The 17,358-nt window shown below is 42.5% G+C and overlaps 1 protein-coding gene across 1 annotated transcript in view; it reads left to right on the forward strand.

Annotated features, from left to right (window-relative positions):
* Positions 1-359: 359 nt before the first annotated feature.
* LOC311219390 (fibrillin-2-like) overlaps positions 360-17,358 on the forward strand; it is a gene marked incomplete at both ends in the record, with an annotated part of 114,671 nt that continues 97,672 nt past the window's right edge. The window contains one exon of the mRNA XM_084302510.1: positions 360-529. Within this exon, the coding sequence (XP_084158636.1) occupies positions 360-529 (170 nt within the window). The remainder of the gene's footprint in view (positions 530-17,358) is intronic.

Genomic DNA, 17,358 nt, shown 5'->3' on the forward strand with positions numbered 1-17,358 from the left:
GTTTCTGCCCCATGGGAAAGGAAGGCTTTGGCGATGATGTGGTGCAGAATGATAGTGTGAGCATGTTGGCTGCATGCACAATGAGCCAAATTCAGTGTGACTGTATGATCTCACTGTATTAACTCTGGGGGGGAACAGCCTGGGGTGAACAATCATTTTAAAAGTATGAAAGCCCTTAAGAACACTTGTTTGTCTTTCTTTCTCTTTCCTCTGTCTTTGCTTCTAGAAAGGGAACAGCAGAAAGGCACCTTGGCACTTAGGGGCTGCTGCCAAAATCCATCCTCCACCAAGGCAGCAGGGACCCTCCAGCTGGAAGAAGCTTTCGGGGCATCCAGGGGAATCGTGGAATCCGTGCCATCATGGGGGTATTATGGCTGGCCAGGTTCATGCTGGGATGTACAGCAGTTTTGTATGTGGAACAAACCCAGGGTCAATATGAAGGGGACTTGCAGACAGACAGATTTGCAGGCTATGAGGAAAGACAGCCAGCAAACAGAGTGAGAAGAAGAGGCCAAGACACTTTACGAGGGTATGTTTAATATTCATTTCTATTTTACAAAGCAGAACTTTGTTTGTTATTATAGCACATAGAGACATGCCTACAGAATTGCCTTTTCTATTTTTCATTGAGTTCAGGAAGGAATCTGCTCTGCAGACCAGGGTAGGAGGAAAGCTCGTACTGCAGGAGACAGCCAAACAGGCAGAGGACCCAGACTCCTCCTGTGTGAACAGAGTGCTGCGCACTGGGTTCTGTGGCTTTGATCAGTGGATCACAGCACTTTAGGGGCTCACACCAGGACTGTGAGGAGCCATCCACATCCTGCCTGCTGGTGGGAAGGATCCTGGACGTTTGCCTGGGGTGATGGCTTTGGCTGGGCTTTCCACTGTCACTAGCAGGGATGCTGCCAACTTGGGTTTCAACCCTGGTGTCACTCATCTCTCTGCTACCAATTGATGCACTGGGCTGTACCGAGAGATTATTGCCTCTGATAACTGCTTTTACATAATGGTTGTTCTCTCGATTGTTGCTCATGGGCAGGCGTCCATACTCAGTCCTCTGTTGCGAAGTTGTGGCTTGTGGTCTCATCTCTAGCCAAATCAGTGTGAGAACTGGACTTGTGAGGGCTTTCCACCTGAGGAGGGATACAGGGCTCAGCTAGAGAACACTGGAGCTTGTGCTGGAGCTCAGCAGTGTTTGTGTGTTCTCAAGATGGTTCCTGGCCCCAGCACCGATCCTGAGTTATTTTAAGTCTGCCTGGCTGTGGTTCTTGGAAAGTGTTCCTGTGTCCGTGGGCAGAATCAGAGCAGAACGTGATACACGCGCAAAGCCTGGGCTGTGCCAGAGTCCTCCAGCACTTGCTGGAGAATGCTTTTTGAATGGGATGGAGCACCACACTTTCAGCCGAGACAGACAAACATGTATGTGTGGGCTGGAGCTGGAACACAGAGCCTGGCAGTAGAGCTGCCATGGGCAGGGCCGTGGTGCTGGCACCATTTGCTCTTTGAATTCAAAAATGCACAGCCAATTGTTTCTGCTATGGTGGATTTAGAAAAGATGGACAGCAGCTGCCCTGGGGCTTGTTCTTCTCAAAACTAGTTACCAAAAGCAGCCATTAGCTCATTTGCAGGGCAGGACCACCCTATGTCTCTTCCATTATAAGCCAGAAGTACTTTTGCTGTGATTCTTTCTGGTATCTTTGTGGATGTAGTCTGTTTAAAAAAACTTTCCAAATCTTTGTGATAAAAATGATGATGGACATTTCTTATAAAGGATGGGGTGACTGTCTACCGGATCCAGAAACTCTTGTTCAGTCTGGCAGCCTAGGGCAATATGTGATTGATCACTATGTTCATAATGGGAATAGAAAAGAATGGAGGTCCCTGGAATCCGGTGATCTTATGAAACTCAGTGACCTAGGTGACCAGATACTGTTTTCAAAAATAGCTTAGAGATTAAGTTCTTTTGACTTTTGGGAATGTGAAGGGTCCAAATCCCACAAATGCTTTAAAAACGAAGCCCAAGCTCTCAAGTTAGAAAACTTTTCTCTAAAGCCTCAGACATTTGCTATCATTTAAGTAAAGTAATACTCAAATTATGAGTTATGTAAGCAACTAAAGGCCACACGGTAAATTTGAGGTAGCCTCAGAATCAGGCCTGAAGTGTTAGTCGCCCAGTCCACTGCTGAGAGCTAAGGACCACACTGCTGCCTCTCTCCTTTTGTCTTCTGCTTTCTTAATGCCCTCTGAAACAATTGATGTAGGAAGAGAAAAGACCCCACTGGGATAAGTGCAAGGTCTGTTTAGGGAAATCTGTGCAACTATAAATTAAGATAACTGAAGATTCATTGTTTCCCAACCCTTGGGAGAGCAGTCTTTTTGCAAGGGAGAGGATGATGGTGGACAATGAAAGGAGAGCTGGCAAAACCCAGAGTGGCTGGAGATCTTGCCTCAGGCAATTCCCATGCTCTTTGTCAAGTGACCCTGACAGTCTCCTTGGATTTGTGTCGAAATCTCCTTCAGTATTTCTAGCCCTTCAGCAATTGTTCTGCTTAAAATCTCCCTCTCTCTGTCTCTGATAAACCACTTGAGATGAGAAATCTATTAAAGAATGACATTTTAAGTAGTGTTCTACTGGTCTGAGAAGGCAGCTACAGATGTCACCATCTGTGCTGTTGTAGATGGGGCTGTCAGCCACTGAAAGCCATCCCCTGAAGAGTCACAGACCCAGTAACTTTTGTTGTAGATTCCCCAGACTGTCCTGGTCCCTCATCCTGCTCTGCCTAGAAACAGATCTAGAGAGTAGCAGTTATGGATAAACATCTTCCCTGACCTGTTTTTTTTTGCTGCTTTAAGGTATCAGGATTTGTGGCTGCTGTGAAATATAACCAAAGGTTATAAGCAAAGGCTATCTGCATCTTACACATTACTTAACTTTTTCTTCATGCCTAGAGCTTTGACCATATTAAGATGGTTGGGCCCAAAGAATTGCAGTGAATGGAGTTACATCCAGTTGGAGGCCAGTCACAAGTGGTGTCCCCCAGGGCTCAGTACTGGGGCCTGTTCTCTTTAATATCTTTATCAGTGATCTGGATGAGTGCACCCTCAGTAAGTTTGCAGATAACACCAAGTTGGGTGGGAGTGTTGATCTCCTTGAGGGTAGGAGGGCTATACAGAGGGATCTGGATAACCTGGATCGATGGGTCGGGGCCAACTGTATGAAGTTCAACAAGGCCAAATGCTGGGTCCTGCACTTTGATCACAACAACACCATGCAATGCTATGGGGTTGGAGAGGAGTGGCTGGAAAGCTGCCGGGTAAAAAGGGACCTAGGGGTAATCATTGATTGCTGGCTGAATAGGAGCCAGCAGTGTGCTCAGGTAGACAAGAATGCCAACAGCATCCTGACTTGTATCAGAAATAGCGTGGCTAGCAGGACTAGGGAAGTATTTGTCCCCTTGTACTCAGCTCTGGTGAGGCCTCACCTCAAATACAGTGTTCAGTTTTGGGCCCCTCACTACAAGAAGGGCATCATGTGCTGGAGCGTGTCCAAAGAATGGCAATAAAGTTGGTGAAGTGTCTAGAGAACAAGTCTTATGAGGGCTGTTTTGGGAATTGGGGTTATTTAGCCTAGAGAAAAGGAGGCTCAGGGGACACCTTATTGCCCAGGTCTACAACTACCTCAAAGCAGGTTGTAGCTGGGTGGGGGTCTGTGTCTTCTCCCAAGCAACAAGCAATAGGACAAGAGGAAGTGGTCTCAAGTTGCACCAGGGAAAGTTTAGGTTGGATATTAGGGAAAGATTCTTCACTGAAAGGGTTGTGTGGCATTGGAACATGCTGCCCAGGGACATGGTTGATTCACTGTCCCTGGAGGTATTCAAAAGAAGTGTAGGTGTGGTGCTTCAGGACATGGTTGGCAGTGCTAGGCTAACAGTTGGACTTGATGATCTTAGAGGTCTTTTCCAACTTAAATGATTCTATGAATTATTCTTCTTTGTCCCTGCTTTTCTCTGGAGTGGATGGAACCATGGATTCTTTCCATCTCTACATTTTATTATATTTAAGTTTGGGCAAGGAAATAGAATCATACCTGAACTGTATGGACGGGTGTTACCCAACTTTCTTCCACCTCCTTCCAGCTTGCTACACAGTGAAGTGTTAACCAACTCTGGAAGAATTAAATACACAAGAATTTATTTGGTGTTCTTTCCTACTTCTGCACGTAGCACAGCTGCCTACGCTACAAATAACTCCCCAAGTTTTTTCCTGAAAAGCCCCGAGTAAGCCCAGGCAGCAGTTGATACCTGCTCTCCTTTGGTGTCCAGTGACTTTTTGTGAACCCTTACTCAATTAGTATTAATAGAAATACACAGAATCATTTAATACCATAGAGCTTGCAGTGAGAATCTGTTCTCTAAAAACTCCTGTGTGACTGACACAAGCTCTCCTTTTATGAGGATAGTTATAGATATATTGTTAGTAAGCAAATCAGTGAGCTCTTTTTGCTAAAAAGAGGCATCATCAGCAATGTAGGAGGAAAGATTGTATATGGTTCTGTTGGATAACATTACTTGGAACTCTGTTCCCAACCCAGTCTTCCTTAGTAAAGAGAAAGTATGATATAAATGCAAAGCATGAAAAAAATGCAAAATAAATGAGCGTGTTATTCACCAATGCCTTTACAAATAATAACTAATAAAGTAATGTGGAGCAATAAGTCACAGCCAAAGCCCTGATTTAATCTATCGTTAAACCCATTAAAGTAGAGGCAATTTAAAATGACTGTCTCCTGAAAGAAACAGCACTGACAAACCCATTTATGAGGCAAGATTTGAATGGGATTATTAGTTTAATGAACTATTGAACAGTTTCCAAGAGAAAGAATGTGTTTAACAAAGGGGAAAGAAAAGATGATTAGTCTGCAGCCAGCTGAGCTGTTTGCTGGCAGTATGATTTCCTGTAAGTTCATGGCTGTCTGTTTTTTTCAAGTCAGAGTAAAAGCTCAGCTATAGCTTGACTTTAAACAGAACTAATTATGTCAAGCCCATTAATTAGCAAATGGCCACTGCAATTGAGAAGATAGATGAGGAGATAATCTTTGGGAAAGACAGACATACATCATACCTCTTCCATTGCTATGATTTATGCAAAAAGACCGAGAAATGTCTAAATGAATTGTCGGATATAGCAAATATGAGTTCACAAGCTGCTCTGCCATAGATTTCTGATGCCTTAATTTCCACTTAACGTTGGGGAGGGGAGAGGAAGGGCACACCGTGGCTGCAAAGGACAGAAAGAATTGCTGGGATGTAGATAAACCTGTGCATCCATAAGCTTGGAAGCTCAGGTGCAGTGGGGAGGGAAAGCTATGGGCTATGGTTCTGGGCTGCACAACACCAATTTAAATTGGAGCTGACAGTGTGATGATGTTTATTGTCAAGGGAAGCTTGGGCACAGTAGTGCCAAATGTCCAAAGCTTAAAAGTCACCACTTTTCCAGTTCACTCTGAGATGTGCATAGAAAAAGACAATTTCCAGCATCATTTGAATGACCTGATTCCTGGCGTAGTTCAACAAGCATCTTAGTACAGTAATTATTAGCTATTATCAGCTTTTTTGTCACTGTGTGATGGGATCTTACCCTCACACCGCTTACGCCCTTGTGTTAGTGTTGGCACTGCTTTCCTGAATTGCTTTTCTGACCTGGATTGCTGCCTGAGTGCTTGTGGAAAGGATGATGCAGCACTGGAGTGAGAAGCCAGGAATGGGGAGAGGACAGGGCTGTCCCATTCAGGGGCAAAACCAGTCAGTTTGCTTTGACCTGAAGTCCTGGTAGAAGCAGAGCACAGCAAAACCACCTTCAAGTCCCATGTGTTTCCTGGTGTTTGCTGTTCCTGTAAATGCAGATTATTAACTCTCCTAATTACTTAGCAGCAGTATCAGTCTCTGGGATTTATGTTTCCATATACAGATGCTCTACATGACAAGCAACGGATTTTTTTTTTCACTAGCAGTAGTTATAATTTTCTCCACACTGTCTCTTTAGGCTTATTGTAAACATGCCTTTAAAAAGAACTGATGCCCAAAACAAAACTAGTTTGGCCAGAAGTTTCATGATTCAGGCCCTGATTCTGCCTCTGATAATATCAAGGATAATTTTTATTTTTTTTAGATTTTTTTTTATTTCATTAAAAGGAATAAAGCTTAAGCAAATCTTTCCTGCAGTGTTACCATCCCAGCTGCTACTTTAAGTTTAGTGAGAGGTATTGGTATCCCCAAAGTGCCATTGTCAAAGTCCTTTCAGTGCAGAAGCTCAGCCTGACTCCTTAAAAAAAAAAAAAATAATAATAAATCAATCTCTTGACTTCAAAGTTGTGTAAAATTCCCTGGATAATGAAATCTTTAGAGAAAGAACCAAGGTGCTTCTAAAAGTCAGTGGAAGCTGAAATGTCCCATTTCTTAATTTAATCTTTCAGGTTAGGCAACCAGACTCACTGTGGGGAGGTTGTGAAAAAGACCCTGAACTAAGGCAAACTAAATACTTTTAAAGAGAAAATTTGTGGGGTGTGTAACCAACTCCACTGACAGATAGAAACGACACGTGCACCTGAAGAGAAACAAGAAGACTACAGTACTCACTAAAAGTCATTGCCTGAAAAGAACGGGGCTGCTTATGGTTGCCCACACCTCAAATGCTGTTTTTCTTACAAAGCCTTGAAGTGCATGCCTTAGGACTCTCCAAGATGTCCCAAGATGTTTTGGGACATCTGCACTTAACAACAATCATAGAATCATAGAATATCCTGAGTTGGTGGGGACCTATAAGGATCATCGAGTCAAACTCCTAGCACTATGCGTCTACCCCAAAATTCAGAACATACAATGAGGAACATGACAGGGAAGAGCAGGGCTAGACTCTAGCAAAATTTTCTTGCTTTCTCCTACCATACTCCTGCCACGGGGAGAATGTGGGTCTTTGGGCTCCAAGGCCTCCTGAAACTTTAAGTGGACATCTAGTTCCAACTCCACTGCCATGGGCTGGGATGCAACCCCCCCCAAAGATCGGGTTGCCCAGGGCCTTATCTCCAGGATAGGGCATCCAAAATGTCATCCAAAAACCTGTTCCAGTGCCTCACCACCCTCTGAGGGATGAATTTCCTCCTTACATCCAGTCTAAATCTTCCTGCTTTTAGTTTAAAACTATCCCCTCTTGTCCTGTCATTGTCTGACTAAACAAAAAGTTGCTCTCCATCTTTTTTGTAAGCCCCCTCTAAGTATTGAAAAGCTGCAATATAGCCAGCCTGTAGTCTTCCCTTCTTCAGGCTGAACATCCTCAGCTCTCTCAGCCTGCCTTCATAGGGGGGGTGCTCCAGCCCCTTGATCATCTTCGTAGACCTACTCTGGGTCCGCTCCAACAGATCCACATCTTTCTCCTGCTGGGGGCCCCAGACCTGGATGCAGCAGTCTATGTGGGGCCTCACAAGAGCAGAGCAGAGGGGCACAATCACCTCCCTCCACCTGCTGCCCACTCCTCTGTTGATGCAGTTGGCCTTCTGGGCTCCAGGCACCCACTGCTGGCTCATGTTGAGCTTTTCATCCACCAGAACCCCCAAGTCCTTCTCTGCAGGGCTGATCTCAATGAGTTCTTTATGCAGTCCGTACTCATGTCTGGGATTGCCCCAGCCCAGGTGCAGCACCTTGCACTTGGATTTGTTGTATTCCACACATGTAAACTTTGAGATTTAGTCATAAAGCCGAAGTTCAAGTACTACAGAAGGAACAAAATTAAGGCAACAGCAGGAGACTTCTGACTTAGGACTCTCATTCCTAAATTTTCCTTGTCTTTAATTTATATTATTAAATAGTTGCTCTTGGACTTCTTGTCTAGGCTGGTTTTTCTTGTTACTGGCGGGAAACATAAAGGCAAGTGTTGGCATGGCAAAAAGATTGTCTGGCATAGAGTTTAATAGGTTATAGGGGTTTGTTTGGAATTCTTAAGAAATGGATTTGAAATTTAATTTGTTTCAGAGTTTTAAGGGGAAAAAAAAGATGGAAGAGTTGGTAACTCTGCTTTCCAAATTAAATTGTATGCAGTTCCAGGAAATCAATTGCATTTTTAGTTTCTTTCAATGGAAAGTCTTCCCTGTGGTTCCTTGCTGATATATAGGATTTAAACATAAATATACTCAAATAAGAGAAGACTTTCCCTACCATCATTCATACCAAATGCATGAAGATCTGAATAAAGGGAAATAATAGACTTACTGACAAAGAAAAGATGTATAACAAAAGATTTTATAGTCACAAATTGCTTTAAAAAGATTGTAAACATTACTAGGCTTGAACTTGGCATTAAGCAAAATAGACTGAATCCAAAACCCATAGAGTCTCCAATAGGCTTTCCTTGCATTTTTCTTCTTTAGTTTTATGAAACTGAAAAATAATCACACATCTTTTAAAAATTGCTTTCATTTCTTTTCATATTTTTTGGATAAACCTGATATTGAGACACAGTTGTCTTTCTGAAACATAAAAGGTTCCTAAAAGTCTTGGGTAGCCTGGCTTGTACTGAAGATACAGGACGACAATTGGTATCTAACCATAATGCTCTTTAAATAAATGAGATGACTAATAATAATATATATATATATATATATTGATGTTAGGACATTTACATCAAAATAGAGGTGCCAACAGCCAAAGGAAAGGTTTTGACGGCCTGAGATAACTCAATAAAAACCAAAATTTTACATTTTGGCTCAGCTTGTCCATTTCCTGGTCCACAACTGAGATAACGTTTTAAAGAAAAATTTAGACTTAGGGTTTTTTGGCAGGGGAGAAGGAGCAATTTTTGATGTAATTATTTCATAAGCAAAATAAACCTTGTATTCTCTAGTTCTAAGTAAGGTAAAAAGAAAACAGATGTGTATTAATATGAGCATGGTTCTGCTCTCTCTCAAAGTGCCTTTTCTCTCTTCTGTATATCCTGTCTATTTAAGCTCATAGATCTCAAGAGGAAATACCTGCTAATGAATAACGCAGAAGAGCCAACCCTTAACTGACACCACTGGTGTCTGGGGACTCTGGTAAAATTCCCTCTTCATGATCTGCTGTTGCGGTGACTTAGTTGAGATTACTGCTATACACCAGAAATGGACAAAATGCAGCTCATAAACACATCAGTGCACGATGACCGTGCATGTGTGCAACGTTATAGTTGTTCCAAGGATGGGTGTATCCTGCAGTCTGCTTCGCATGGCTTGGGTCACCTAAGCTTGGGCAGAAATTTGTTTTAAGCATAAGGATTTATTTTGATGTGAGCTAGTCACCTCAGTGGCAGCCAGGCAACATCCTCAGTCTGGTTTTCCCTCTCTGTAAGTGTGTGTCCAGAGTCCCTGTGTGACCACGTGTCTGAGAGGGTTGTCCAAACACTTCTTGACCTCCAGCAAACTTGGTGTTGTGCCCACTGCCCTGGGTAGCCTGTTTGCTCAGGAGGAAGCTATGTGCCAGTTCACGTCACTTTTTGGGTAGTGGGATTGAGGTTTTAGGGGCTGAAGTAGGGGCAGCTCCATGAGACAGAGAAAGTAAAGGGTCTGGTAGCAGAATTGTGAGAAACATCACAAGTCTGGGGCTTTGATGAGATCAGAGAAGAATGTTTCTGTTGCCAATATGATAATCTCCCATTTGAGTAAGTCCTGCATGTGGTCACTTGCTTGCCTTTACTGTCTTGGTCCATGTTTATCACCCTGTTGCAGAGAAATTTGATGATTGTGCCAGACAAAGCATGAAGCAGCCTCATCCTGGGCTCATCTCAGCAACACACTGGCTGTCACAGTTTGGGTGTTACTGAGAGCCTTAGGAAAGTGATTTGTAGGTCATCTCAGCAAACAACTTCAAAATGTTCTGAATTCTAAGTCCTTTTGTACTCATGGTCTTACCCAGCAAAATAGCTGTTGCCAGTTCTAAGGTGTGTAACTTCTGCTGCTATTAACAGAAAATTCGCATCGCTGCACCTTTAAAACTGCTTTCTTAGAACCAAATATAATTGAAATCTTTGTGACAAGCTAATTCCTAAAAGCTAAACATATGTTGTGCTGCTTTACAGAACAAAAGAATGACTTCTGTGGTGGGAGAAATTAAGCACCTCCTTTTCAGGACCGAGTCATTAAACATACATAAACAGGGGGTTGCCTGGCGTACTTCTCCTGTGTATTTATTGCTGATACAAGCAGCTGGCTTCTCCAGGGGTATTGCTCTCCTTTCTTGTTTGCAAATTACTTAGCAAACTTTCCATCACAAAAGCACGTATAGGCCTGGGGAAGTACACAGAAATATACAGATAGCCTGGTCCTAGAACTGTAAAGCTGATAAACCACTGAAAGAAATAATTGCAATACATCTGAGGAATTGTGTAAGTCAAGAAACAGAGGGACACAAATATGCTTCTCTACAGGCCAGCGATCCAAAAGTCAACATTGTTTAAAATCTGTTCTCACACCATGACACAATCCCAAATCCCTGTGGATGGCAAGATACATGGACAAAAACCACTATCACATTTGGCAGTAATTATCGTCCCCCTAGTGATCTCCACTGAGACTAAGGGTGACTGATTCCTGTAATGGTGTTCCCCACTTATTGTGTGAGATGGTCCCTGGAGCCTAACAAAAAATCAGGCTAAGATTAAAACCAAAATGAACATTCAATAATAGGAAAAAAATATCCAGCTTGGGTAGAGAGGCAAGATCATCTTCCCTAGAAAAGCCACATGCTTCAGTCATGTCAGACTAGAGAATGTAGTGGTGATGTTCATACAAATTAATCTTATTTGACTTAGCACAGGCATGAACTTCATGATAAGAGAATAAGCTGCAAGGGTAAATAATCTAAAAAGATTTTCCATGTCTCATCCCTAAAATATGTCTTCCGTGGATAGCAGCAGACACATCTTTTTTCTGCAGTATCAAATCAAAAATACTGACTATTCTGGAACTAGCTAAATTGTCACTGAGTTGGTGAATTTACAGCAAAGGGTAACACTAAATGGTTTGGGGAAATCTAAAGCAGCATAAGTGGCAATGTACATTCCTAAAACTGAACAAGCATTAGTGCTTTGAGAATTGAACAAATCTCTGTTGTTGCTGAATACTTTGATTTCCCCATAAACCAGAGCATCGTAGACTATCCTGAGTTGGAAGGGACCCACAAGGACCATTGAGTCCAACTCCTAATATTCCTTATCTGAAACTTGAAAGGCGTAAAAAAAAAAAAAAAAAAAGAAAACAAGGGACAGGAAAGGCAGTAACTATCAGCAAAACCTCCTTCTTGTAATGCTAAAGGGCCTTCATTCATCCCATGTAAGATGTCAGAATTGCTTCACCCCCAAATGGATTTACACGCAGAGAATATAAAGAGAAGAACAGAAGGAAAAGTAAGACTGAGCAAACTTAATGAGATCCTAAAATTAGGAGATTGTGCTCTAGCAGGAGAGGGTGTATTTAGCACAGTTTCATCTGCATGTACTAGGAATGGTATAATTGGAGAATATAATTCCCATGGGGCCAGAGCAAATTATGGAAGATAAACGCCCAAAAGTAGTTATAAGAGCATATCTTCACTGGGGGAGGAACAGGACATTTGCCAGTAGTGGCAAATGACAGCTTATTGCCTTTCAAAAAACTCCATTGGGAAAAAATAAAATAAAATAAAATAAAATAAAATAAAATAAAATAAAATAAAATAAAATAAAATAAAATAAAATAAAATAAAATAAAATAAAATAAGAACATTTCTGGAAGTAAGCATTGGACCTCAGAATCTGGCAGATGAGGGTGGGGAACGTCTTGGGAATCTCCTGTTCACCTAGGTCATCTCTGCTAGGGACACCACTCATTTGCTCAGACAGCATTTCCTCCAGGACCTGGAGGAAGGTCATCACTGGACCTTATCTCCCTTGTTTTTGTCTTTTTAAAGGGAAGCCTGGGATAGTAACTCACCTGAAACACCGTTCAATGATGTCTTCACTCCCATGACTTCAGTGGCAGGCTGTCCCACCCGTTTTTCCCTTCATAAAAAACATCTTACTGGAACATCCCAGTCTTTATGGTAGTGCAGTTAGAAGTTACACTCACTTCCCTTTCCAACTTATGGCCAGGTAAAGAAGGGTGAAAAGCTCTTATTTGACCTTCACGCAGACACTCATCCCCAGTGAGATCTTTAAGGTATTTAACTTTAAGCATGTGAATTTTATGCCGAGTAAAGGCAAAGATTTGTTTAATTTTCATGCTTTTAATATAACCAGGGAGCTCTTCTTTTTCAAAGGAAACTATGGCACCAACCACAAGCAAACAAAAGATTAAGGAGGGACTAGAGAAGTTAATAGAAAAGACGTTTGCCAAAGACTAGTAAATTCATAGAAATTACATTGATCCCAGGACATCCTTGACCTGAAAATGGGTAGAATTGAGGGCAATGCTGGGGGGAATAATTACCTATATTTACACTCTTCTCATAATGTTCTGCATGCATCCATTTTTGGCCACTGTTTGAGAATAGGTATTGCACTATATGGACCCTTGACAGATGCCATGTGGCTGTGCTTACAAATAGGAACAGGCTTTAGTCATATCTTGTGAAATTAAACTGCTATCTAGCAGGGTCTTTCTACAGAACTGATAAGCAGAGTCTGGAGATTGATAAGTGGGAATTCGAGAGTTCAGAGTTTGTTTTAGAGATCAGTTTTGTGAATCCTTACAAGAGGTTTATCAGATCGTTAGTACCCAAGATAAATAGGCCCAAAATATCATGGAAGTGAGAGTTCAAGATGCATGCAAATAAGTCATTAAAATGTTTACTTCCACACTGACTAGAGAGGCAGTCATTTTGAAAACAAGCCATGAGTCAGAGACCTTCAGGACTACGTTAAGTACTTGGAGAAAAGAAATAGCTAAGCACTTTGCAAGAAGGACAATTTGAAGCAATTACAAAGGTCATCAACCTCTAGTCCAAGGATGTCCCCCTCCAGGTTCTCCTTATCTCTCTAGAATAGTATTCCAGGTGCACCCTCAGTGTGAGGGTGCTAGCAGACAGGGAAATAGCTCACCTGGTCCTGCTGGCCAGCAAGGATGCTGTTGAATGGGGATTTCACCATAATCACTGATCAGGGTCTCAGCATGACTCCACTGGCTGTTGTAGATGCTCTGAACAAAACCAGCTTATTTTGCATTGGTTAGGAGCTCAGATGATCTCTTTTACAGATAGCTGCGGGTAGTCAGCAGTTGCTGAGGAGCAATGCTACCTTTGCACCTGGCATTTGCCAAATGAATATCTGTAACAGCAAAGCTTTTACACAGAAATGTGTGTGTACTGGGTGTCCAGAACATCTAGAAAATAGTCTCTTGACTTCTTGTCTTCCTCCAGTCATTCCCTTTAAGGCTCAAGGTCTGCATTTGGATGTATTCTTGTGGCTATATTCTGTCCTGCCTATTTTGAGGGCCAGTATCATGGAGGAAGTCTCTTATCTTGTGATCATTAGGTTTGTGGCTGGATAGTGAAGTTGTGCTGCTCCTCATTCCGAAACCACCAGGTGTAGACCCAATGTGATGTCTGGGGAAGTTGCTGTTCACCATTCCGTAAAACACCGGGCTCCAGCCCTAATACTATCCTGCACAGTTGTACTTTGGCAGGGCAGGAGAGTGTTTTTTACTGAATGTTTTACTGTTTTGATTGAAACAGAGAAGAAATCATTTGTCTTTGGTCACTCACCTGACGTACATGTGGGACGTGATAAAAGTGTAAGCCATACTTTTATTAACAAAGTCTTATTACGTCTTATCTTATTAACAAATTTTATAAAAGCCATTACAAGTCCATTACAAAATGTACTAATTTCTGAATGCACCTACTCAGTATCCTCCACGTGTTCTTATTGCACTAAGGAGAGCAGAGAAAACTTGCAAGAGATGTAAAGTGTTGGCATCTCTGTCCTCTCCAGGAGACTCAAACCAGTGCAGAAAGTCATTTGCTCAGTGCATATCCCAGCTTGACCCTTTTAGCTCAGACTCCTTTTTCCACTGAGTAGAGAATATCTTGGAAAGTAGTTCTCATGAGACAGCTACAGCACTGAAAATCTGTTTCCACCCAGCAGGAAGAAGCCTTAGGCTGTATCAGAGAGGGAAATAAAGGACTGATAGATAAGGAAAAGGGTCCCTATGTTCTGGTAGCAGTTTCCCAGCCCAATCTTTTCCATCCATACACAAAGTAATCAACAAACCGGGAGAACCATTTGCTGGGCCACTGAGCATGCACCAGAGCAGAGTAGTTCCAAGGTCACAGCTCAGGGATGGTGCTAAGGAAGCTCAGTCACTGGTTAAGGGGTTTTTCCATCAAGAAATTGGCCCAAAGTGTTAAGCTGTAGTAAATTCTTCCTGAATTAATCCTTCTGGTCCTATCAGTAGTTATTTCCCTAGGTTGTTGTCCTATTTGCCAGCAGACCTTTGTCCACTTGAGCAAAGGATGCTTGGGGGCTTTTTCTCCTATTGAGCGTGTGCAAATTTTGGACCTCTGCAAGCCCTCCTTAGCTCCTGCTTTCTGTCTGCTGTCCTTGGAACAGGAGGAGACTGGCTGCTCTTAAAGTGAGAACATGGTTCATGACCTGACCCTGGAGAGCTGAATGTGTAAGGGCCTTTGTTTCCTCAGACACACTAGGAGTCTATTCAGCTTTATCTTAGATCTATATCCTGCTGTTTGGAGAGATCTGAAGTCTCCCACCTTGGAAAGCTGCCTTCTAAGAGTATTTAAAAATGCTGATATAGTGCCAAGCAACTGACAGCAGTGTGGCAAACAAGACAAAGGGACTAATATTTTGCTTTCCTGTGAAGGCTCTGTGGTCTGAAGAGGGTAAAGAACAAGTGAAAACCATCTCAGAGTGGGTGGGTATAGCTCTGCAGCAACATGGGAAGGAAGGTTAGCTTAAGATGTGGGAAAATACAGATACTGCAGACCAGGTTCTGCTTTCATTTTACCATAACCTTTCTCCAGGAAGTTTTTAGCTTGATAAAGGAGACCTGTGCAGTTATGCTGATGGAAATGCAGCACCACTTTCTGTAGTTCCCAAGGATCTGAGTGGGCAGTCAGGACTGATCCATTATTGCCCATGGAGATGATGTCGTTAATGCTATAGACAGTGAGTGCAGGACAGCAGGGAAGGTAACAAGTCTTTCATATCCACCTACACTGGCTGAAATTATCATTCATTTGCCTGGAGTGAGGATGAGGCCAGTGAGAAGGAAAACGTTTGAGCAGCCAGGGAATAACCCTGTGCAGACCAGAGCACCTCTGAGAATTACTCCAGCCCTGGCAGTACACTGATTTTCATTCAATTCTGTCTTCCTCTGATTTAAGGAATGGAAATAACACTTCTGAAAGCCAGTGACAACCGAAGCACACCGATTAACCATGACAGGGGAGACAAATCCTGGGCTGCAGTGCCTGTTTTCTGGAAAGCACGCACTACACGTAGCCAAGGCTTCATTAGCTGTGGGTCTTGCTGCTTGGCAGGAGAAGTGCTACTTGCAGGGCACTGCAGTTCTTACAGAAAGCAGCCCTTTGGTGACTGTGCAGAGTTTGCTGAAGAAGACTCAGAGACTTCTCTCTAGCTGGCTATTCCTTTTCCCACGGCTGGAGGACTGGGTAAATATCCATGTGCATATCCATGTGTTGAGGACACAGGGGTTAAGCATAACATAATAATATATGTTCCAACATAACATGGTTAAGCAGGAAGCTCAGGGTAACTTTACTTAGTTTTTGTCTAGCATTGGTCTGCAAAACATTCTAAGCCCAAACATCACACGCTGTGCTGTCTGCCCTCTTCTACCTTTAACAATGAGAACATTTCTGCTGGGGTCACACTAGACATCTGACAATAACTGGCAGACTGAGCCCATTTGGGCTGCTTGCTCAGCTAGCAGGCAACAATTCAGTGCTTCAGGCTGTATTTCCCAGGCTGCTTACAGGAACAACCAGACTCCACTTGTGTTCTGTCCCCACCAGCAGACTGGCACCCTGAGCCTGTGGGCAAGTTTGTGGTGTGGTTTGTCTCTCAGTGCTTGCTTATGCTTTAGACTCCATTGTGGATCTGGGAGAAAGGCTTCTCTTACTAACAGCCCTGCATTTTCACATCTCATGTCCGTAGTTCTACTCTTCTGAAGTGTTTTCTTTCTTTTTTTTTTTTTTTTTTCTTGGCATCTCCCAGTTCTCAAATGTAGTCCCTGCCAGCAGGCAGGATTTAGTGCCATCAGTTGAAATTCAGGCTTACTTTGTCTGTGCTTATCTCTGTAATTCTATTGTTTATTTAAAGTGGACAAAGAAGACACAGTGGCTACGATTGCTTTTCCTTCTGTTCTTTCTTAGCATTACTCTTTTGTCCATATTCATTTTCATTAAAAAAAAATATCTTTAGTATCTGAGGTCTTTTCAGACTCTTCCTTGCCTGCAGACACTCTCTTACTCCTGTGGCTCTAATACCCAAAGGAAAAGTCATAGAGTATAAGCACAGTCTCAGCATTATAACTATGCCTGTTCAGGACTGCGTCATATCTGTATAAGACCACCTTGGTACTGCTAGCTAGCCAGAAGATAAAGTTGACAGTGAGCACAGCTAAAAAGTCTCTTGATTTTTAATTTAGGACTCTGAAATGGCTACAGATGCTGATGACGAGTAATCATCAGAATGTTGTGGCAAGTTTACTGAACTTGAATGAATTTTCCTCTAGCTTTCACCTTTCCATTCCTTGAAGCATTTCACCATGAAGCATGGTTTCTCTTTAACAACTAAATGACATGCGTTTTATCTATACCTTCTTGCTGATAAGAGCATTTGTTTCCAGCATGTGTTTTCCAGGATCGAGATAACTGCTACTTATGTCCACAATTGTTTTTGTCACAGCTTTGCTGAAGATACTTTTTTCTTACAAAAATCATGGTGTTGTAGCACAGCTCATGATTCTGTGTTGGCAGGTTTGGTGAAGGAGGTTCTGCAGAGCATAGGGCAAATGCAACACAAGTAGAAAAACAGTTGCCACAGTTTCTGCACAGCTCATTGTGTGCTCTGGGAAAACTGGAACTGGGAAGGAAAGCAGCACCCTTCACTGACCAGAAAGTCATTCAATGTTTGTACTGCTCAGAGGTCTTCTAGTCACCATGGAAAGCAGAAGCTAAGATTGCTTTTACATGGAAATAACAGTGTTCAGTAGAGGGTTCCTTAGAGTTTACTCTTAGGCCAACTCAGTGGTTTTGTCGTTATTGTAAACTCTGCCCAGTTCCATTTTCCCTGTGAAAACATTATATTTCTTCCACTTGG

This window comes from Netta rufina (genome assembly GCF_964035555.1).
Source record: "Netta rufina genome assembly, chromosome: 28".
NCBI lineage: Eukaryota > Metazoa > Chordata > Aves > Anseriformes > Anatidae > Netta > Netta rufina.